Source organism: Ambystoma mexicanum, chromosome 12, assembly GCF_040938575.1.
Source record: "Ambystoma mexicanum isolate Mex_15411 chromosome 12, UKY_AmexF1_1, whole genome shotgun sequence".
In the NCBI taxonomy this organism is placed as follows: domain Eukaryota; kingdom Metazoa; phylum Chordata; class Amphibia; order Caudata; family Ambystomatidae; genus Ambystoma; species Ambystoma mexicanum.
The window spans coordinates 556,334,507-556,359,233 of NC_090936.1; the positions used below are offsets into that span (position 1 = coordinate 556,334,507).

At 44.8% G+C, this 24,727-nt stretch overlaps 1 protein-coding gene across 1 annotated transcript in view; it reads right to left on the minus strand.

The window, feature by feature from the left end:
- Positions 1 to 3,080: 3,080 nt before the first annotated feature.
- LPXN (leupaxin) overlaps positions 3,081 to 24,727 on the minus strand; it is a 526,193-nt gene continuing 504,546 nt past the window's right edge. Inside the window, exon 9 of the mRNA XM_069628853.1 lies at positions 3,081 to 4,534. Within this exon, the coding sequence (XP_069484954.1) occupies positions 4,268 to 4,534 (267 nt within the window). The 3' untranslated portion in view covers positions 3,081 to 4,267. The remainder of the gene's footprint in view (positions 4,535 to 24,727) is intronic.

Genomic DNA, 24,727 nt, shown 5'->3' on the forward strand with positions numbered 1-24,727 from the left:
GGATGAGCATGTGAAATCAGCAGGTTGCTTAGAGGGAGTAATAAAGATATGGGTGCCAAAGAAGCAGTTCTTCAGACAAGGATGTCTAGATATGAAGACTGATGAGAGAGTGGTCAATAGATCACCCATAGGGGGGAGTGTAGAGGTGGAGTCAAGTACCCCCACCCAAAGCTCCTCTCCCATGATGCCTATATGTTGCTAGCCAGAATGTGAAACATGTGCATTGCCAGTAAGAATATCTATACCAAAGGGAATCCTGGAAGTAAGATTTCCATTGAGGAAGCTGTACATGCATACACGACAATATGATGGTCATTTGAATGCAATGCCGGAAGAAGAGGGAAAAGCAAGTGAAAAAGCAGATTGGTGACATCATGAAAAGCAGAGTTGATGCACTCAGAAGAGATGTAGAATACAAGAGAACATAAAAATTCTATAAGCACTAAGTTCAAGGTATTAAAGATGAGCAACATTTCAGGCTCAAGATGAAGATGTTCATGCTATAAGAATAATGGCGAAATTATCGAGTCATTTTATAAGTGTACAAAAGCAGTAACACAAGTAGACAAAGTATTCTTTAATTCTGGCTATGTAGTGAATAGATTGCGGTGATGCACCAACGTATATACATAAGAAGTATAAGGACTATGACGACTCCACAATGTGCTTTAGCAGAGCTGGATTCTGAAATCAGGAAGACTTTTTCAGTGTGTCGCAGTTAGAAATTGAAAACTCAACCATGGAGGTGGATCAATGAAAGGCTTGGTTGGATCAACACCAAGAAGTCAAGGTCATCTTGGACATGGATGTGCATACAAACAATTACAGAACGTTTGAAATAACAAAACTCCTGTCTCTAGTGAGAGGGGAGAACATAAAATACTACTATTTGATGAGGTGCATCAAATAGTAATATTTTAAATGAAGTAAGACTCAAAATCGTAGTCTCCAGTCACGTGGTCGCTTGAAAATAGACACTATGATGAACAGTATCGATATCGAGAAGACAGAGTATGCTATACTCTCTCATATTCTTCAGCACAGAGAACATTTCCAAGGCCGAGTTCAAAGCCTTAATTGTCTAGTAGGCTGCAAGTGTGATGATCGATGCCAAGGATAATTGCTGGGAACCTATGATTTTGGCCATCCCACTGGCACCTGGATGCCAGCCTGCGTGCGGCTTACGCATGTGGGATATTACAGAGGGATACAAGGGTGCCAACCAATTATAGAGGGACACATAATAGAGAGCCCTATAGTTTGTATAACCAATGGGACGTTGTGTATTTGATGACGTTTGTGGTAACCTGCACTAGAGGAGGACTTAGTTGCCCCACCTGATGTTAGAGCCCCAATCACTTTCCCTGACCAGTATGGAACGTATACCTAGATGTTCCTTGTAAGCCTATCACCATTCCAAATAGGTTTTTGTAGTTTGCAAAGTATATTGACGTCAATAGTGACGAGTTTGTAGTACATAACTTGCTTTTTTTATTGTGTTGAATTGAGTGTGAGGAACGAGCGAACGTGTTGATGTTTGTTGTAACTCCCTGTTTTATATAATTGACATTAAAACAGTCGCATTTTGCCAACTTCCTGAGTTAGTTTAATTATTCATGTTTGAGTAATATTCTGCATCCCCATCTGTCTCTAAGTATTGCTATCTCGTCTTAAAGGGCTGGGTCGGCAGTCCCAGTTCACTATCCTCTTCTGGCATTTTTTATGTAGGCATTACTACTGGACGTGTGAAACATTTGATGGACATAACATAAGTCAAATGAGAGGTTTCAGCATTTGAGATCATATGTAGCAACGCATTTTTTGCAATCACGAAATACACTTGACCAAATTCAGTTGAGGATTTAGAAGTTGTAAATTGTCCTACTAGAGTTGTCAGTATGCATATCCTTTTAGCAAAGAGGGAATGTTATTGAATAGACAATCTAACAGCAGTTTCTCCAAAAGGGATGATTAGTGCAAATGATCTAAGTTGTTTTTATGAGTGTTTAAATTACACTATGAGGCACTTGCATATGGGTTGAAAGACACACGAGTGCACTTGAAAAAGTCCTTGAATTAACATGTATTTAAGCCATACTGATATTTAATGATGTTTTTAATTGAATCATGTCATACAATAAATGTGTACTTGTTTTTCCAAAAAAAGTAACATGTGTGGAGAATATTGAAACAAAAAGGACTCTTGTTGACCCGATTTGGTTCATTATGTAAGAATTCAAGGGGTGGTGATACACATAATTTGTTGGTCAGGGCAAGGTCGCCTACCCCACTAGTGTTGATTGAGGTGCAGAGTACTGGCCGGATTTTCCGATACTCCATTAAAGAAACTTCATGCAGGAACCCCAGCATTTAGGACTTGGTAGCAGCAAGTAGCTTCTGTTAACTAATTGCACAATGTACATTCTCAGGTTGCAAAAACAAAAGTTCACAACTTGCTTTCAGACTCATGAAACTATAGTGACAGCCAAACACATAGGAAATGTTGCTTTAACTTTTTTTCCCAGCAAGCAAGCCTGGTACTAACCACAAATCTTAAAAACGTGTATGGCCTTTTCTGGTTTAGAGTGGATGTTAATAGATTAATCACATTCTAAAAGGCTCTGCCAGAAAAGAAACAAGTGAGTAGACAAAATACTGTATCAGGTAGTTTGATGTCTTTCACTATCGGAGTCAGTCTTGATGTCCTCTTCTAACGTGCCTGTTTGATGTGTCCCTGTGTGCTTTCCAGCTGTGGGTATGTTCTTGTATGAGGCAGCTTGACTGAGCCTTTCTTCTCTGAGAATATCGACATAGAGCAAAATGCATGTCAGGCGTTATTGGCTTTTTTGTGGGCATGAATTCCATTTTACTAGTTCAAATGCCTTACCTGGAATGCTAACTCGTGAGTTCTGTTTTGCTTGCTCTGGTTCTTAATTCACTGTGTTCACACGGCATCCAAAAACAGTTTTCCAGGTGGATGAAGCACTACAATTTGAAGGCCCATCATCAGAATACCAGCGCTTTGCTTTTTTCCACCCGACAAATTCCCCAGTGCCTTTTAAGTGCTTTATAAAAATGAATTCTGTCCGTATTTATTTATTTGGTAAATACAAAAACTGTGCATTGAATACAAACAACTGAACAGAGGAAGTCAGCAGTGAATAGTCACATGAGGACAGTGTCTGAGTGTGTGGGAATTGAGTGACACATGTCAAGACTACCATAGAGTGAAAGTGATCATCGTGCATTACAGTCCAAACAGTGGTCAAGGCACACTCTATGCACTCGCAGGACACGGAGGCAGTCAAGATGACACTTCGGAGTTAAACAATTTGGCTATTGAACTTTATTTTGAAGGCCTTCAGGGTAATAGCAAATCAGGAGGGCTGCCAGGAAGGAAGCATACTTGGATGATGGGGTGGCTGATAGTGTTTGTGGGTGGTGACCCAGTCTTAACTTCCTCTCTGTGGAGGAAGCTTTGGGCAAGTATTTGGGCAGGCAAGGGACAGATCTGAAAACAAGATAGAGGAAAGTGTGTCGGGTATGTGCTGCATTGTTCAGTAAACCAACCTGCAAGATGCCTTTAGAGGCGCATTTAGGAGGGCTGGCACAGCGCAGGTGGTGAAGTGTAAGGATTTGGAAAGTGGGTGGAGCCATTTGTGGGGGAGCAGGAGGAGTCTGGTGCAATAGTCAAGTTTTCAGCAAACTTTGGTGTGTATTAGGGCCTTATCAGAGTGCAAGGTGACATTATTTAGGGGGAATTATTGTAAATGTTGAGTGGGTGAAAAATGCGGGGGTGAGAGGTGCAGGTGATGAATATGGAGAGACTACTGTCAATTTCAAAGGAGATCCATTTTCAGGCCAAGTGCTGAATATAAGGAGATGTGAGATGGGTGGTTTTTCAGCACAGTGGATATGGGTAGAGTGGCACTTTAAGCAGTATTGAACCGCAAGCGCCATAAGGCAGAGAGGCAGCTTCTCGCCAGAGCGTTTAGGGAGCCGATAAGGATTGGATGGAAGGAAAGAAGATTTGGATGCCTTAGGCATGTATGTGGCAGTGAAAATGAATGAGACTAAACATTCCAGGGAAAGGTTCTATAAGAAAGATGGCATCAGGGCTTGTCATTGTGAGTTATGTGCCAACAGGATGGCATAATGTGTATTCATCTTGGTATCTGTTCATCATAAAGAGGCGTGACAGGGATAGAAGCGAGATGGTGCCCCAGCAGATAGGCGCGCACAGAAGAGCAGATGATCTCTCTGAGCATTAGACAAAGAGCTTGCTAAAACATGCGTGGCAATAGGGTTTTTCATTCTGCTCACGGAAGATGCCATGGCTCAGCTGCTTCTGGCAGAAGGTGCACACAAAGTGCTCGGGGTGGAAGCGGGCACCCATAGCATTCACACAGCGCCCCTTTATTGGTAACTGGCATCCTTTGCAGATAGTGCCCTGCTGGCGGTGGAAATCCAGCTCACAAAATGGCCGCCCATTCAACTCATAAAAGCATCCATTAGAGAATGTGCAGAAGCAGTCCTGTGCAGGAGGAAAAAGAATAGATTAGATTTCAAGTTTTGGAGTCAACTATCATACGGAGGCACAAGTCAGAGGAGCAAGAGTCATAACCGAGGGACATTTAGTAGTAAAGAAAGCAACACTGAGATGGAGACAGAAATATATGGAAAGAGCCAAACAGAGGGCAGCCGGAGAGTGGGAGAAGGCGAAGAAAGAGAAAAGCATTTAAAGAGTAAGACAGGCGCAACAAAGTGATGAGGAGGGAGAGAGAAAAGTGGGAGGAAGAGAGGAGGATGATGCAGAGATAGCAAGAACAGTGAGAGACAGACATATTTGTGAGCGAGCACGATCGAGGACAGTATGTGAGAGAAGCTGAGAAAAGTACAGAGAGAGGACCAGAGAAAGAGAGATAACTGGAGAGAAGGCAAGAGAGATAAGAGAGCGAGAGAGAAACAGAAATAAAGATGAGGAAATGGGAAGGAAGGATTAAAGAGAAGAGAGGGGAAAGACAGAAAAGGGATTGAAAGAGGGATGCTAGGAAAACAAAAAGCAACATAAAGAGAGGCAGTGGTATTAAATGTGAGGGATGGAGGGTGAAACAGAAAGAGAAGGAGAAAGAGAAGGAGAAACAGATATAGAGAAAGAGAAATCAAGCAAAGGCTAAATATGAAGAAATGGAAAGAGAGAGTTTAATAGAAAAATAGACTTGGTAAGAGCGAGTTTTGTCAAAGGGGAAGGAATAGAGAAAGCAGTAGAGAAAGCAAGGAGGTGGGAAGAGAGACTGTGTGTGTGTGAGAGAGATATATAGAGACAGAGAGCGAGAGAGAAGGAGAGAACGAGAGCATGAGAACGAGAAAGAGAGAGATGCTAGAGATAAAGAATAAAAAAAGAAAGAATGAAAGATCAGAAGAAAAAATGAAAGAAAGAAAAAAGAAAAAGAATAAATGAATTCGATAGAAGAAAGGAGGTGAAAGCAGAGAGGCATCAGCAGACACCTGACATTGGTGCCATGGGCAGGGTCACTTTCCAAACGGGATGCTCAGAACGTTCACAAGTACAAGCCCACGTTCCGGGCAGCTTCAGTGATGCACACCTCCTGCCACCATTCCCCTTCTTGTCCTCCAATAGCTGCCCCCAACAACAACTATAAGCACTGGCGATCACCTGACAGACTTTTAAAATATTTATAAAAACAATCTTTTAACCTTGCCTGAATCTCCTGTCACACTGCATAACTGTCATCAAAACGGAAATGGTCTTCAAGAGAGAAATGCACCATTGCACGCCCTTTACGTAAGTTTTTTAATTTGTTTCCTTAAACAAAGACTTTAGCACCCGCACCTACGTTTGGCAGGTGAGAATGGAGATATAACTCGTGGTGGCAGGCTCACCCTGCAAGGAGTGGCACTAGCGCCCACGTAAAAGAAAACGCCTTTGTCATCGTTTGGTCCTACCTCTATCTCTGTGGAGCCTTAGGGGGTGGTGAGGTAAGGTCTATCCCTTCCAGTTCCCACCTTGTCAGTCAATCCTCAGACTAAATTACTAGACAAGTGGCAAAGAGAAAGAGGAAACCACAATTTTTAAAAACAATTATTTATTTTCCCCCATTTTTCAATACAAATTACAGCAAAACACTTGAACATATACAACCACATAATACACCCCATAGTGCCCCCCACGCCGCACTGGTGCAGTTATATCAATCTCCATGACTGTGGTCATTCAGCCAATTCTCCTTACCTCAAAGAGAATTCTACTTTAACTACTGTCCATACATAGGGGCACAACCCTATTTGTTAAAAAATCAAGAAGAGGAGCATGATCTTCCTTACCACCTCCTCCGCATCACCGCTGTACAACTCCCCGGACTAAGACAAGCAAACTTAAACCACATTGTCCTCATGTTGTCTTAAGAAAGTGGACCATGCCCCCTCCCGAGATGTTCCCATCTCATGTAACAATGCAGTGATATTCCCCATCTAATGTATTTCCTTGGCCCTTTTCGCCCATTCCCTTTCAGATGGCATGTGTTCTCTCTTCCAACCAATAACCAGGCAAGCTCTAGCAGCCAATAGCATAAAATGGGTCATGTGCGTGAGTAACCTCCAACTTCTTCCTCTTCTTCCAACCCGGATAATACACGTATAGGGTCCAGTGGTCTTTCAATTCCCTCCACTCCTTTAATCCATCCCAAGACTTCCTTCCAAAACGTCTGTACCTTAGAGCAGGATCACCACATATGCCAATAGGATTTTCTTTGGCCAAAATCCCTCCAACATCTTGGGTCAACTGCCCGGAACCTTTTAGAGAGCCACACCGGATCATATTGCCATCTATTTTATGTTATGTTGATTGATACCATGCACGGCAACCATTTGCATGGTCTCCAGGCGCTCATGTGGCTCTGTAAGAAAGTGGGTGGGGAAGGTTAGTGAGGGAAGAGGGATAGGATAGAGGTTGTGCTCTTTTGCTGATGCTCGCAGAACCGAGGGAAACTGGCCTCTATGTGTGACGGCCTTCTGAGTGTACTTTGATTGTGTGTACTGGGCTTGTTGTGTCTGGAGACATAACGTCCAGTGTCTGGGTTGTTTGTTGTTTGGGGATGTTTGTTCTTTTGGTGGAGTGTGTGGCTTGTGGGCTTTTATGTGTAGTATGGCTGGCACTTTGGGAGTGTGTGGTATGTGGAGGTATGCTGGAGAGGAGCAGGGCGTTGTTAGCAGGTTGAGCCCAGCAGGATTATAGCAGTGGCAAACTTCACAGGGCATCTAGATTCAACACAGTGGCAGACTTTGAAGAGCAGTAGGATTTAAATAGTGGCAAAATTCAAAAGGCAGCAGGATTCAAAACAGTGGCAAACTTCACAATGCAGCCAGATTCAACACAACGTCAAACTTCACACGGCAGCTAGATTCAACACAGTGGCAAACTTCAGAGCACAACAGGGTATAAATCACTGGCCAACTTCACAGGGCAGCTATATTCAACACATTGGCAAACTTCAGAGCGCAGCAGGATTTAAAGCAGTGGGAGACTACAGAGCGCAGCTAAATCCAATAGTGTCAAAACTCAAACGGGAGCAGGAGCTAAACAGTGGCAAACCTCAGAGTTCAGTGGGATTTAAAGCAGTGGCAAACTTCACAGGGCAGCTAGATTCAACATAATGGCAGACTTCAGAGGCAAAGTAGATTCAACAAAGTGTCAAAATTCAAAGGGCAGCAGGATTTGCAACAGTGGCAAACTTCAGAGCGCAGCTAGATTCAACACAGTTCAAAATTCATAGTCCAAAAGGATTTAAAGCAGTGACAAACTTCACAGGACAACTAGATTTAGCACAGAGGCAAACATAACAGGGCAGCTAGATTCCACACAGTTGCAAACTTTGAAGGGCAGCAGGATTTAAAATAATGGCAAACTTCACAGGGCAGCATGATTCAACACAGTGGCAAACTTTGAAGGGCAGCAGGATTTAAAATAGTGGTGAAATTCAAAAGGCAGGAGGATTTAGAGCAGTGGCAAACTTCAAAGGGCTGCTAGATTCATCACAGTAGCAAACTTTGAAGGGCAGCAGGATTATAGTGGAGAAAATTCAAAAGGCAGCAGGATCTAATTCTGTGCGTGTGAGGTGCTGGGGGGCCCAGTCATGGTATTGTTTACTGGGCATCTATCAGATGCCCATTAATAAATGGCATTCCTTCCCTCGTTGCCCGCCAGTGCCTCACATGTACAGATACTCAATCCTGTGTACAGTTTAGGTGCTGGGGGGGATTAGGGGTCAGGCTTGACATTGCATGTGAGGCGCTAGGAATACCAGCAAAATGGGCTGGAATTTTGGTACTGAGCATACACAGTAAAACATGTCATGACTGCCCCCTGGGCCCCAGTGCCTCACACACACAAAATGAATGCGATTGTGTGTATGCAAGGTGCTGGGAGGCAGAGGGGTCCAGCATGGTATTTCCTACTAAACATCTTTCATAGATGGCCAGTATAAAAAATGACACACCTGTCCCCTGGGTCCCGAGCTCCTCACAAAAGCACACAACCAATGTGGTTATGTGTGTATGCCAGGCACTGAGAGTGCAGGGGCCATGGGGGGCATGGTATTTTTTACTGGATATCTGTCATAGGTGTCCAGTAAAAAAAATACCATGCCTATTCCCAGGGACCCACAGCGCCAAACACACGCCCACAATCAAAGTGATTATGTGTGTATACAAGGCGCTGGGGGGCCCAGAGGGGCAGGTATGGTATTTTTGACGAGACATCTATGATAGATGTCCAGTAAAAAAATGCAATGCCTGTCCACTGGGCTCCACTTTGCCTAACACACACACACAATCAACGTGATTATGTGTGCATGCAAGGCGCTGGTGTACAAGGGGGGCAGGTATGGTATTTTGTACTAGACATCCATCATAGATGCCCAGTAAACAAGTCTATCCCCTGGGCTCCACAACGCCTAACACATGCACACAATCAACATGTTTATATCTGTTTACAAGGCATTGGGAGGCCCTGGAGACAGGTATGGGATTTTTTTACTAGTCTAGTAAAAAAAATTACCATCCAGGTCCCCTAGGCCCCACTGCAACTCAGAAGAAGAGCTGATTTTGGCCACTCGGACGGGGGATTGTGCAACAAAGGTATTTTTAAAATGCCTTTGTTTACAAACCTCCTCCCCCCACTCGCCAAAATCAGTTCTGACCAGAACACACACACACACACACATTTAGACAACATACACAAAGCAAGCACTCTCTGTCTCATTCACACGAGCACCCATCATGCACTCACTCATAACAAGCATACACACATTCATACACATATTTAAATAATAAATAAATGAACATACAAACACACAGGTAGACAACATACACACAGAAAGGACGCTATGTTTCATTCACAAAAGTACCCATCATGCACTCACTCATAACACAAGCACACACATCCATACACATATTTAAATAATAAATAAAGGAACATACAAACATACACATTTACACAACATGCACACAGCAAAAACACTCTTATTCACACCAGCATCCATCATCATACATTTACCTAACAGTCAAGCATGCATGCATGCATACACATAATTTAAATTAAAAAAATACATGAAAATAAACAAACTTACCTTCTGCTACATGACTTTCCTTTCCAGTGCTCCAGCCCCTGCTAGCATGAAAAGCAATCAGGAAGCTTACTGCACATGTGTGCACGGGCCTGAGCGTAGGTGATGAGACACCCCCCTCTAACCTGCTCTGTCTGTATGTGCAAGGAGGCACAGGTGCATCCCCTTGCACATACAGACATGCAGTTCCACCAGCGAGAATTTCCAATGAGCCATGCAAGGCTGGGGAAGCAAAACGTCCCCAGCCTTGCCTGTCTCATTGAGCTTGCATGGCTGGGGAATTGTAGAGTTCAGAGCGCTCCCTCAGCTAAAGAAAACAGCTGAGGGAGTGCTCTGTAGTTCACTGGAATGGCGTCTCCATAATAGGCAAGAGGGGGCCAAGACCTTGTGGGTCGACACCCCCTCGCCCATTACGAATGAGCCGTTCCTGGTAGAGGAGCATGGAGATGTAGAGAGTGGTGTGAAAAAAGACATTAAGCACTACAGAATTTGCATCAGTTAATGTAATTGTGGTAGTTGGATGAGGGTTGGAATGATATGAGCAGTAGTGGGGGAGTGTTGGGACAGGGAGTGAAAGGGTTTGGGGTATTATAAGAATGGCAAAGGTGGGGGGAGGAGAATATGATGTTCAGGGGCATGGGTATCAAAGTGTGAAGAGGAGATGGATGAGGGCAGGAGATGTCTGGCTAAAAGGCACGTGGATATGGCCACCCGGCCCCATAGGAGACTTCCAATCCACCATCACTCACCTCTTGGCAGACAACCTAAAGAAATCTACCAAAGCGATCCTCCTTGGTGATGTCAACCTTGGTCTTAATGACCCCAAGGACCCTGCTTCCAAAGCACTCAACTCAGCCCTTGAAGCTCTGGGCTTCTCCAACACTATCACAGACCCAACCCACTCATTGGGCAGGACACTTGACTGGATTTCTCAGCACAACTGCCCTCTAGCAATCACAGACAACTCCCCCACCCCATGGTCTGACCACCACATCATTACCTTTAACATCCCCACCTCCTCCCCTCCACTCCACCCTCCCCATGCCCTGCCACCCATCCTCACCAGAAGCACTCGCCTCCTCACCAAAGAAAGACATCCTTCAATTCCTCTGAGATCCTGCCTTCTGACCTCACTTCTCCAATGACCCAGAAACCCTGGCGCAAAATTACAACAAGGCTATATCGGCAGCAATCAACTCCATTGCTCCCCTCAAACCTCAGAAGTCCAAACCCACAAGCCACATCAACACCTGGTTCACCCCAGACCTACTCAAACTCCGGACGGACAAACGCTCTGCCTTTGCGCGCTGGCAAACGTCCCAAGATGACGATGACAAACTTGACTTCGAAACCTGCTCAAAGGAATATAAAAAAGCCATCATCCAAACCATTCGAAGCCAGAATCTCCGAAGCCAATTCTAATACCAAGGAAATATTCACCATATTCAGGGAACTTGAAACCCCTACCCCCACACCCCAAAACTTCACTAAAGACAAAGCCTGGTGCGACAGCATTCAAACTGCCATGCGCAACAAACTAGACCTTCTTCAAGTCAAAATCTTGAACTCCAGACTCTCTCTCCCCACCCCCCTCTCTCCCGCCCCCCGCTCTCTCCAGATGCCTCCCCCACCTTCTCCTTCAAAACCATCCAGGAGAAAGACATCATTAACCTAATGAAAGGCATCAAACCCTCAAACTTCAAAGGAGACCCCTGCCCCGCCGCCATTCTCAAGGACTGTGCCGACTCCCTCGCCCCATTTCTCACAGCCTTTGTCAACGCATCCTTCACCACAGGGATAGTACCCTCCTCCCTCAAGGAAGCATGGGTCAGGCCTCTCATAAATAAATCTACTCTTGACCCCACCTCACCTAACAACTACAGACCCATCACCACCGTCCCCTTCCTTCTTAGAATTCTGGACAAAACAGCCTACCTGCAAGTCCAATACTTCATCGAAGAGAACCAACTCCTAGGCTTGAGACAATCTGGGTTCCGCCCAAAACACGGAACTGAGACCGCCTTACTGGATTTAAAAAAACAGATGGATGATGCCAGAGACCTGGGCAAACCTGTCCTGCTCCTCCTCCTTGATCTCTCTGCCGCGTTTGACCTTGTGGATCACGACGTCTTATGCCACCACCTAACCTCCACTGCAAACTTTTCAGCCCATGCTAGTGCTTGGATCACATATTTCCTACATGGAAGGACCATGCAGGTCTTCTCTGACCTAGCTACTGCATCCCCAACCATTATGCTGCGTGGGGTCCCACAAGGCTCCTGCCTCTCTCCCACCCTCTACAATATATTCACTCGCCCCCTCTTCCTCATCCTTGACGCCATGGGAATCTCATACACTAATTACGCGGACGACACGCAGATCCTCGTGACCCTGACAGGCGACTATGAGACTGACTCCAAGACCCTCAACACCATCTATAACACAATCCAAACCTGTGTGGCTGCCAACAGCCTCTGTCTCAACTCTGACAAAACCAAACTCCTACTTGTAGGCTCCCCTGACACCCTCAAAAAACTTGACGCGCAGTTCACCCACTTCAACATTGACTCTATCACAATTCCAGTATCTGGGTCAGTGAAAACCCTAGGCGTCTACCTGGACTCTAGTATGTCCATGACCAGACATGTGAACGCTATTGCCTCCTCAGCTGCCTACCAGGCCAAACTCCTCAATGCAGTTAGACCCTACCTCTCCAGTGACACCTGCACAAACATAGCTAGGGCTATCACTGGATCACGGCTGGACTATTGCAATGTTGTCTTCCTAGGGACCTCCACAAAAAAACTTGAGAAACTGCAGGTTACTCAAAACAACACCCTACGCGCAGCACAAGGCATCTCCAAAAGAGAGCATATATCTACTGCCAGAAGAGCCTCCCACTGGCTACCTATAAAAGAGAGAATCATCTTCAAAACCCTGACCCTCACTCACAAATGCATCCACTGCGCAGCACCAGCCTACCTGGCACAAAGGATCCACCCGGCCATGTCCTCAAGACCAACCAGGACCCCCTATACCAACCTACTCACCGTACCCATGGTAAAAAGAGCAAGAGCAGGGGGTACCAGCTTCCCCTATCTTGTGGCTCTACACTGGAATGCCCTCCCCACTGCCCTGCGAGCTGAACCTTCTCTGACCACTTTCCGCAAAACCTTGAAAACCACCCTGTTTGCTTGATTCTCTACCGTTCCTCATGTACACCCGCCATATGCATATTTGACTTGTGTACGCCTCCATGCATAATATGTGTTACACCTATGTACCCAATGCTGTAACTTATGCATAATGTAACTAAGCTTGCTGCAAGTAACAGCGCCACAATGCCCTTGGGCTGCCTGCGCGCTATACAAATGTAAAATAAATAAATACATGGGTGTGTGCAGTAGTCAGCTGGGTTCGAAGATGTCATGGTATGGATTCATGCATGTGTTAGTGCATGGTGGTCAACTTGATGCCGTGGTATTACAGGAGCAGGGGGAATGTGGGCAAAATAAGATAGCTAAGATATGTAAAGGATGTACACTAGGGTGGGAAAGCTGAGAATTCTGGGGTTTGTAGGGCTGTGTGCCAACTGTTGTGAAAGTTGTACAGTCTGGAATTGGGACACTGTTTTGAATCTTTGGATGTGTTTAATGATTCCATTTACCTGGGGAATTACCAGGCCCTTAGGTTGTTTAAACCAAGCTGTCTTACACATTTCTGTGGTAGGGGGAGACTAAGATCCACCGTTGAGCTGCTTGTACCAAGACATTAGTATCACCTACTAATTTTCTTTTAAATTGGGGGACCAAGATTAAATGGGCAGTTCCTTAGACGAGCTGCTAATTGGGTAGGTATTTGACATTTTCTTATATACATGCTCAGGGCATATCCAAGGATAGGGTGTGTGGGTGGCTTACAGCCTAAAATATTTCAATTTGGAGAAATCATAGTGTCTATAAGGTCAGAAAGATGTGGGCTCTTGGATGAAATTGTCCAGATATATTGGCAGCAGCATTTAATCATCTCTGGAGTCTTCATTTTTCATAGGCGGTGGTGCATTCCATTGGCACAGTCCAGAGGAGAGAAGTATTGAGATGATGGCAAGTGCTCACAAAAGAAACCAGATTGTACCACTTTGTCAATGGTATCACAACCAAGATGTTGTTGCATATGATTATGTCTTGGTTTCCCACCAATTAGGCTGGGGACGAGCAAGCATAGCTAGGTTAGGGCTAGGCATTTTGCATCGGTGCCAGGGTCCTACATATCATCATTTCAATTGTGTCTGAGTTGAGCAGGACCATGGACATGGACATCAAGAAGTTGATTCTAAAAGTCAAGATTGACATCATGATTGCTTGAATTGGTGAGCCTGTTCTCTTTATTATGTTTATTATGACAACAACTCAAATTATTGAATAAAGTGATGAGAGGTGTCAATATGCAAACAGGTCAGTGCAGACCGAGTGGGTTTTGGTTTGTGCAATCTGGTGTGGGGAGATGAACATTGATTGAAAAAGATGTTGGAGGGTGACGAACTCTACAGCAATGCACAAAAAGCGGTCTGCCATAAAGAACCAAGACTAAAAAGTATCAGCAGTGCACCATCAGGCAGGCCATAGCAATGCCTGTTTGGTGCATGATGAGGACCTCTGAGTCCTATGGCATCAGAAGAGTCCAGCAACACCAGTAAGGCAGCAGCCCCTTTGTCCACCAGGGCCAAGATGATATCCCTAAAGTCAACGAGGGCAGACTTCATAGCTTGATTGGTCTGAGAGAAACTGCTATGAGTGCAAAAGGAACTGTGCCTCCTGGTGAGCTTGTAGCTGTTTTACCAGAGGCCTTTACAGAACTTTGGTCAGGTGAGGGGGGATAATAATGAGGCAAAATGTATCTTTTTAATAAGGCACTCAATACCAGAGATCAGTGTCTAAGCCGCTGGACCGCCATTAGAACTTGTGTTGCTCAGTGTTGTCTTGCTTCCAAGGCAAGTGCTTTGCCCCTGAGCTGTTCTCCTGGACCACTGGTGTAATAAGAGCTGCAGAGAGAGAATTCTTTTTTTAAAGGCTTGATGTTGCCCCTTTTAAAGTATGGAAGAGACCAGCCTTTTGAGGACCAGAGCTATTGAGGAAGTCTAGCATGAAAGGAGTCACAGCAAATGACAGGACACACACAGCAGGAATCACAGTAGGTTTGAACTTTGTTCAAGAGTATTGCTGGGAATGGGTCGAAAGGTAAACAGAGGTGGTGGCTACAGCATGGACAACATTAGCTAGGGAGCATTAACGGGGGAAACTGATTTACCAGTCACTGTAGTGCACCAACGAGAGAGTTTCAGAAGTGTGGGAAAATAGGCGAGAGCAATTCTTTTCACTTATATGAATGTAACCGAGTATAACCTTTCGGTTTTCTAGATGATCTGGGATTAACCTTTAAGGTTGCTCTGTAAAAACCCCATCTGGAATCGCCAGTGTGTTTCCAGCATGTTCCTTCAGGTTGTCTATAACATCTTTTATGATCCCTGAGCTTTCGGTAGTACAAGGGTGCTTGATGAGATTAACTTTTATTAATTATGAAAAAGAAGTGACCACTGTGGTAGACGAGACAGTGGAGGAGACAAGGCAGAGATTCCTTTGATCTGTAAAGTGGCAAATTATAAGGGTGTATTAGGAAGTGGATTTGCTCACTGACATTGTTGGCATTTGTGGTCGTACCTGGCTTTTCAGGTATGTCTGTGTAGTCCTTTTTCTAATTCAAATCTGTTGCTTCTGATCCTGTATTTGCTCATCAGTTGGCCTTGTTTGGGTTTCTTCACTGGCGATGTATCTTCTGCCAGGACTTAGTTCTCAGTGAGTGAGCTTTAACATTTTAACTTACTTCATGCTTGTATTTGGATTTCGTGTGGTTACATAGTTCTGTTATGCCTTATTTTACGATCAGATTTAGATTGTGGCTTGGTGGATTTCTTCTGTTTCTCTGCGTGCTGTGTGTCTCTGTTTCTGACATCATTTTTAGGTAGTATGGAGTCTATTGGCTCATTTAGTTGGATTTGAAGTACTTTGAAATGGAGAAATATTTTATGATTTTTTCTTTCTGTTTGTAATTTGTGGTCTGTTTTTCCATATCATGCATTTGTGGCTGTCACCCTAATTCTGCTATACTTACATTATTTTAGGCATTTCTGTGGCATTACATGGCTGGACATCAATATTTTTTATGCGGTCACATTTTGGACAACCTCATGAGGTCAAAGGTACATCTCAGAGGGTTGATCTGATTGGTGCATGGGTTATGGGTCCATTGCACCCAAACAGCAATTTGCCCTCCTGTCAAATTTCAAATTCAATCTTCCAATGGCATGCTGCTTTTGAGATTTTTCTGAGATGGCCAACCATCATCCTTGTACATTTGGCCAACTAGATTCAGTGATACAGTTTGCTTTATAAAGTGCCACACCCTGGGAAGGGGCTTCTATACATTCTTACTTGTTCCTTTCCATGCTGGAAATGTCAGGCATCGGTAACTAGCAGCCACAGACTGCTAGCCTGTTGCCTTACCATGGGTCTCTCTCGATCTCTGAAGTGAATTTCTCTAATTTTGTCGACAGCTTGTGCATTTGTGGGGTCTCTTTTCTGGTTTGCTGCTGCATGAGAATGTCTATCAGTGTTTTGTGGTCTGCGTGCAGTTTCAATGTGCTGCCCTTGGTCTATGTCCTGAAATATTCCACATTCCACATCCAATGCACAGTCAAGTATCTCTCATTCTGTGACTTTTTTTAATGTTAGTGATCAGGAAGCAAATGCCACAAATGTATGGGAGAATGTTTTCTGTTGCTTCATGATTACCCCGGGTCCATAGGCACCGGGACACACAGCGATAATGCTGGGTTTGTCCGGCTGGAATGGTTAAAGGCATGGTGCCTAGAAAATGCCTGGTTGCATGGTGTTGAGTTCTATATGGTGGAAGTTGTCCCACTAGTATGTTTGTTTGTTTGTTTGTTTATTTATTTGTTTAGCGCTCCTGACCCAGGGGTATATGTGCGCTTTGAACATCAAGTTACAGGCAACGTTAGGGAACAATAGTACAGTAGTGATGCATATGTATAGTTGACAAGAAAGCAGTTAGTACATAGATAATAATAGGCAAACATAATAAAGGATACATTCGTACATTAGGTATGCATACATACATGGTTGGTTATTTGTTGAGTAACCAGGTGATGAACTTAGTTCTGTGACTCCCTTCTCAACAAAGAAACATATTTTGTGAGTTCTGTGCACAAACATAGCATAATACGTGGTGAGTACCTGGAGGGCCACAACTGCTCCTTGTTGATAGAAAGGGGAGTCTACTGAAAGACCTCTAGAAGCATATTTGAACACAATACCTGCCTCTGACACTGGGTAACCCAGATACTCAATCTGTCGCTGTTGAAATGTGCATTAATTACTGTTTAGAATGATAACACTGTTTTGTAACTTATACAATAAGCATGCAATAGTTTGATTGTGGGCATTATCCGAAATGCCATACACCAAGATGTTGTCGTGAAAATATCAGAAATGATTCTGCCTCTGTTATGCCTTACCTGACCCAGCGTCTTCGGGGCTGGCGGATTCGGCCCTTTCAGGGTCTTTCTTAACTTGGTGGCCAGAGTTTTACATTTGCCGGTGATTCACATAACTAAATGGTGGCTGCTGCGGTTTTAGTACCCCTACCAGAATGGCAGTGCTTCCCCTTCCAGGTATTCCGATCCTGAACGCTATGTCAGAGTACTGTGAAACCGGTAAGCTCTGCCTTCCTGCGTATGGTATCTAAGCCTGTTGCTGTATTCCTCTGAGTTCATTGCCTTTGATCTGCCTTTCCCCTTCTCATCTTCCATTTTCTGGCTTGCCTTGTTTCCGCATTTTCACCTGATTCTTGTTTTGGTGTCCAGTGTTTTTTTGGAGTCATCCCATTTCAGTCAGCCTGCAAGTCCACGCTCTGCTGCTAGGACCTCAGAACTTGTTGAGGTTTTTTTTCCCTTCAGGGTTTTTCCTTGTGTTGGCTATTGCCCCAGAGGTCACCAACGTAGTCAGGAAAAACAAGGGCAGGTGCCTTCTGTGGACGAAAGGCCCTTCTTCACCAAAAAGAAAACAAAGGCGGTGAAGGTAAGGCCTGGCACTGACAGAATAAGGCGCTTAAAAAAGGTCTCACCCATTCTGATCTCACTATGGATCAGGCACAGCAATTGCTTGGAGCAGAGCAAAATCTGACCGCTGAGGTACAGGCACTGCGTCAGGAAAATGCAGCCTTGTGTCACGTCATTGCTGACCATGACACCGTTCCTATGGACCCTCCATTGGATGCCCTTGCTTGTGGGAAGTATGATGGTGACCCTAAACAACTGCTTGAGTTCTTAAATACTTGTCAGATCCAGTTTACCTTTAAGCCACTCCAGTTTTCTACTGACCGGTCTAAGGTTGGGTTTGTTGTGTCAGATTTAACTGGAAGCGCTTTATGCTGGGATAACCCTTTTGCGACCACTGCAAGCCCGCTTTTGGATCAATTTGACACCTTTATCGTTGAGTTCAGGCCTATGTTTGTTCGTCCTGAACTCACCTACACTGCTCAAGAAAAGCTGTTGCATTGTCGTCATGGATCTGCATCACTTCTTAGCTACGTGACCAAGTTTAAACAACTTGTAGAAGACACACGATGGCCTGAAGAAGCCAAATTTACCCTGTTTAGATGTGGATTAAATGATGAGCTGAAGGATGAGTTGATGAATTAGCTCGGGTGCCTCACAAACCATCTTTCCAGTTGTAATTCTGATTGCAGAAGAGAAAGTCAGAAAGGAGACACTCTAGGCCTACTCCTTTCGGTCTTGTTCCATGAACTGTTACTAGAGTGGAATCCGGTCCTGATGTTCCAGAGGTTATTCAGCTGGGTGCAGCCTGAGGACCTCTCTCTACCAAGAGTTTTCTTCCTTTGAGTTTCTGGCCTTTGATCTGCCTTTCCCCTTCTCATCTTCTGCTTTCTGGCTTGCCTTTTTCCCGCATTTTCACCTGGTTCTTGTTTTGGTGTCCAGCATTTTTTTGAGTTATCCCGTTTCAGTCAGCCTGCAGGTCCACGCTCAGCTGCTAGGTCCTGGGAACTCGTTGAGGTTTTTTTCCCTTCTGGGTTTTTTCAACATGTTGGTTATTGCCCCAGGGGTCACAAACCCTGTCAGGAAATACGTGAGAAGGTGGAGGATAGGCCCTTCTTCACCAAAAAGAAAACAAAGGCGGCAAAGTTGAGGCCTGGCACTGACAGCCTCTCAGGATGTTCATGATTAGCTGTTGCAAACCAGATGCTGCAGATGAAAGGCTGTAGTGCACCCTGGATACTGTTGTGATGAGGGGAGACAGTTTCGACTCAGAGTGAATGGTAATTGGGTGGCAATCCCTTTTAAGGTCAATTTTGGTGAGGATCCTTTCTTCGTTGAGCTGAGAAGTTTCTCAGTGATGGTGAGGAAAGGACAAAAATCTATGATGATAATGCTCAGGGGATGAAAGTTGAATCCCAAGTGCCAGACTTTGACATCTGCTTTTCTTGTAAGGGCTGGTAGTTTAATAATTCTCTCTATCATGGGGTTCTCTGGCAGGTCCCAGAGTACATGTTGGGCAGTTAGTGATACTGGGAAAACTGTGTGTTTCACCAGAACGATGTCTTTCAGGGCACAAGTAATTCTCAAAATAAATATATGTTTACAGAGCAGGTGAGCACACAATGGCACATGTAAAGAAAGTACCTGGTCAACAGCACAAAGATCAAACTATGCACATGTTCATCCGCCGAGAGTATGCCTTGTCCTTTTTTGAGACATATGTTTTTGCCCTGGCAATGCATCTGGCAGAATGTACATGACTGAATGTATGGCCCACTCTTGCTTAATTTTGTGCCTCTTAAATTCACTGAGTATTATATTAGCAGTGAAAAGCTTCTTTCAGTTCATGGGAAAGTGCAAAGTAGATGCAATTGTAGGGCCCATCGTCGAGTCTGGATCAGAGCCGAGCAGTAACTTCACGTCAACGCCATCAATGCTGAGAGCAGAGTCTAGTTTCTTCTTAATGGAAGAGGGTGAATCACGTTAAATGCTCAATGCTAGTTGGCCCATTTTGTTATTTGCACCTCCCAAGTTGTCATTAACCGTGACATCGCAGAATGCTTTTACCTTAACACATTGAGGCAACATTCCCAGTCTGCCAACAATGTATGCATTTTTTACAGTGGACAGTTATGTCTCTCTAATGGTTGCAACGCCTATAAACCACAGGGACTTTATCCCTGAGCCTGCTGTTCCTGTCTCCATTATAGATGACATTATAACTTGGACAGCAATCAGACTTTGTCCGGTTGGTGTGATTTCTGCATCGAGTCACAGCACATGCATTACCTTCGGAATGTGGTGTCTTTACCTATTTAATGCATGTTAGCGAGAATTCTCCGAAATGAGCTAATTCCTCTCTACCTCAGAGACCCCCAGTAACTTTGCTGGATTTTGAGGACTTGAATTCTTAACCTGGAGAGAGTGAGACCTTTTTTCCCACTCTCTCGTGTATTTTAATGTGATTTTGAACTATGTGTTTCTTTTGGTTGTGGAGTCTGACAAACTCCATAGGCATCATTTTTTACATTGTGTCACACAGCACCTTCAGTGCAGTGACAGAGGGAAGTCTTCCAGATTTCCCAAAGGTTTAAATACCTTCTCTTGGCTAAACTACTGTTTCCAAGAGCAGTAAAGTGAAATTGACTTTGCTTACATTTGTAACTTTCTAGACCCAGCAAACACTGGGCCTCATTACGACCCTGGCGGTACGGAGTGAACGGCGCCGTAAAAGGTGCCGGCGCCGTTCAAGTCAACCCGTACCGCCGCATTACGAGTTCCCCTCGCGGGACACGGTAAGCACGCCTGGGAAAACCAGGCATGCTTACCGGGTCCCGCGAGGGGAAGAGGGAGCAAACAACGGGCCATCTCCTAATGGCCCATTGTTTGCTCCCTCTCCCATTCCCATTCAGCCCTATGGGGGCTGAAATGGCAAAGGGGAAGGACCGTGTCCGGGTCCTTTGCGGGAGGAATTACCGGGCATTCCGAACTCGGAATGGCCCGGTAAGTCCTTATTCCGAGGACCCGGACCCCAACGCGATTTTGGCAGCAGCCTTGCCGCCAATAGCGGCATGGTTACCGCCAAACTCGTAATGAGGGCCACTATCTTGCAATAGGGTGCTGGAGGGGTTACTTAGTACATCCCTTTGTCTATCTTCTCATGTAGCAATTATATGTTACCCTCGATGAATGGCAGGGGGCAGGGGTTTACTTTTAACCACTGTGGTATGCATTTACCGCGGGCTGCGTTCACAGCTTCAGTAAAGCACCCATGGGTGCCATTTTTGTCAAAATGGCCCTGGTCTTCTTTTTTGGCAATTTCTTTGTGGAAAGGTCCTTCTTGAGATTTACTCTGCGCGCCAAACCAGGTTTGGTCCCTTTGGTCATTTTGCCTTTGGTGGGATTCACGAGTGAAGCCCGCCTCTGGCTCCAGGGTGTTTGGCGGGGGCAGGAAGCAAGGGAGCTGCCCGAAACTCCCTGTGCTTAGTCTCCTAGGAGACAGGAATGCACTCTTAGGTGACTGGCCGGATGGCTGTCCGCCAAGGACAACCACCCTGCTGGGTGACTGACAGCTGGGCTGGGATTAATGGGAGAAACCTGCATAAAAGGCGAGTCTTTTTGGTTTGGAAGGCAGAGTTGACTTTTGGACGAAGGAATCCGAAGAAGAACGTGAAGAGGACGCCTGCTGCAACTCCTAGACCGTTGGTTAGCCCGGTCAAGCCCTGCTGCTGTGCTGAAACTCCAAATTCGTATCGACAGAGAAGCCCCTGCAAGGACGACTTCTCCCTTTGTGTTGGTGGGACCAATGAAGCCCACCTCGACAGCCAGGAACTGCAGTGTTTCTATTTGTGGTAGATGCGAGGAGCTGAAACATGGAAGTGCCACTTGTTTGAAGATTGCCGGTTGTGAGCAGTGACTGTCCCATTGCAGTGCAGGAGTCCCCAGAAGTCCTCCCTCTTGTCCCCACGACTGAGGCCCAGGAACACTAGGATCTGCAGAGCTGCACAGGAACATTATTCATCTGCTGCAATTTTCTTCAACCTAAAGGTACTGTAAAGTCTGAGAGAACTTACCTCTTGTTGTGCCACCTTACTTGTCCTCGTTGGAGACTTGTCTCAGTTACCTCTGTGGAGTTGCTAACAGCTTCTTTACCTCACAAGCCTAATCAGCTTGTGGCCCTACTTTGAATTTCTTCTTATTCTACAAAGACATCTAAAACATTGTGCTAGACGTTTACTTACCTTCAAGAAGTGCTTCAGTTCACCTTGACTTTTGCTAACTTAACATTGGCTGGCCTGGCTCCCTGAATGACTCTTCTCTCCTCTGCTTAGGTGTTGTGTCTTCCTTCCAGGAAGGGGTTAACTAACTTTGCATTGGGGGGTACCAAAAGTACTTACCTTCTTCAGAATATTTGTCTGATCTCTTGTTTTGTTGTAAATAATCTGTTTCCTTTGACATATTCCTAAATCTGATTCTAAATGCAACAGTGATATATTAATGTCCCCAGCACCCTAACTATCGAAGTCACCTGATGGTGTAAGTAATGTCTGTGGGTCATCCCAAATGGGTACTTGCTGATTTAGAAATCTTAAGAGTGTGTATTTTGCAAGTGTATTTGAGTGCTACTGTTATATTGCCCATTGTGAAGAAGGCTTTTTCTAACTGACTGATAAATACATTAATAATTGTTTAATCAAGAAACCTTGTGTGTAAGAGTTTTTTTTGAATACTTGTCACTGTGACTCTCTGTGTAACTCCCCTACAGCTCAAATTGACCCCTCTTGAGATAAGCCTCGCTGCTCAACACACTACCAACCTGTGTAGTACAGACTTATACCAAAGGTTGGGTTCCTATTGCCAGGAGGTCAGGGCTGTTATAGTGCACCCAAAGGGGACTGCATACAATCTTGCCTAACAATGCACAAGACTGCATGGTCCATGGTTTTAGCAATCATGATATCCCCATCAAAGTAAGGAACGACAATCATCCACAGAGCTTCCTGAATTTTGGGGTCATGGCAGTGGACAATTAGTTAGCTCATTTGAGAAGAACTTTTGCAGAGCCAACAATGGATTCTTCCCAGGCTGCTTTCTGACAGTCAGGTGTGGATTGATCTCAGCCAGCAATATTAATATCTTCAATCAGGTCTTGTTTTAGCTTCTTCTCCCCTCTCAATCTGAGGTAGGCTGATGCCACGCCCATATATATATAGCTACATCCTTTGGCACAAAGGGAACACAGTCTAGCTGTGCAACTCACACTGGACTTTTAAATCACCTGCAAATATGGTATGCTTTATCATATTACACACAAATTCAGGTAAACGACCACCAGTCAGGTAAGCTCAGAGCTACCAGTACTAAGAGACTCACACTATTATAGCCTCCTGAATTAGGGGAGTTGTCCTTCAATGGGCAGAAGAGCCTCCTGCCTGATAGCAAGGAGACAACTTGTCCCTTCAAGGGATCCCAAATGCAGGTCTCAGGAAGAAACATACATGGCATTTACTCAGCTTTGCTTTCAGAGACTTTCTCTGATGGTGGAATGAATACATTGTCTCCACTGGTAAGGCTGCCGGATGGGTTTGAAGTTCAAAGTGAAGATTTTGATTCTATTGTTTCAGTGGCATCTTCGCCGGAAGAGTTTCATGGGACTCTCGCCAATACAATGTATCACTCCCGTTGTTCCCCTACTGGAACTAATACTGCAGGAGTTGTAATTCTCATGTGACGAAAACCCCCATTGAAAGGTTTCCTGGCTCACCTCTGAATGTATTACCTCCTAATAGACACACTAGCGAAAAGGAGGGATTTGATGGAGAGCAGATAGCCTCACTTCAGTCTTAGAATTGACAGGAAGGCAACACTTACATGTCCCTGCCCCTTGTGAAATCCAAGCTTTACCAGTATCCAAGGTGCATGACTCCATTCCCGGTCCAAAAAAGTCTCCTCAATCATGTCTCTGGCTGGGTCTCCAATGGACCTCAGTGTAGCTCCCCTATGGACAATCCACATTTTAGGTTGTCAAGGGTCCAAGAACTCGCTTCCTTGGGTCTGGAACGCGGGTTACTCCTGGGCACAGTCTCAGGTTCCCCAGTAGGAGCCTCAAGTTGGTACCCACCCTCCTCGATAGTACTGGTTGGTTGTGAGGCTTCTGAGTTCAGCTGGGGTCAGTTGATGTTATTTGTGAGTATGGGAATGTGCCCTTGGATATTCCATTTTGTTTCACCTTCTACAAGCGTTAACATTTCCTATCAATCCACAAGCAATCGATGTGTCAGGATGAGCATGACACATTCATTACCTCATACCTCTGTCAGAAGGTACTGATTTTAGGGTCTTTAGCTGCAGTGTGAAGCCATTCCACCTTCTTTGAGGTATAAACCGCTTCTTCGACCGTTGCTGACACGGTACAACTTTAAGTGCCCGGCAGTTCCTGTGCTACCAACATTTGCATTTGCGGTTTTCACTTCTTGTTCATATTCCCCCTAAGGATCTTCTTAGTAGTGTGGGTTTACTGGGATGGATCCCCAACATTGACAGCACTGTGGAGAATACTTCAAACCTTCTTTGGAGTCAGTGCACCAATAGAGCATAATGGCAACGGGTCATGTAGATTTTCAATGTAATGAATTTGAGGAGATCCGGGATACAGGATACAGTTCTGTTTTTTTTAACCAGATGACATGGGTTCTACACAAATTTGGCCTCATTAGGATTTTGGCTGTGAGGGAAAAAGTGGTGGTTATTCTGTTACCAAATTCACTGATTTTTTTAGGAAAAGTGGTAGATTCACCTCCAGCTTGTTGCTGAAGGTAAATCCTCCACTTTACCTTTAAGAATCGGCAGATTTAATGCACGATAATACCGCCAGAGGTAAAGCCGCCAAAAATCTCCATGGAGTCCTATGGACTCCAAAAGTGGGGAATTAAACCCCCTTACTGCCACTTGC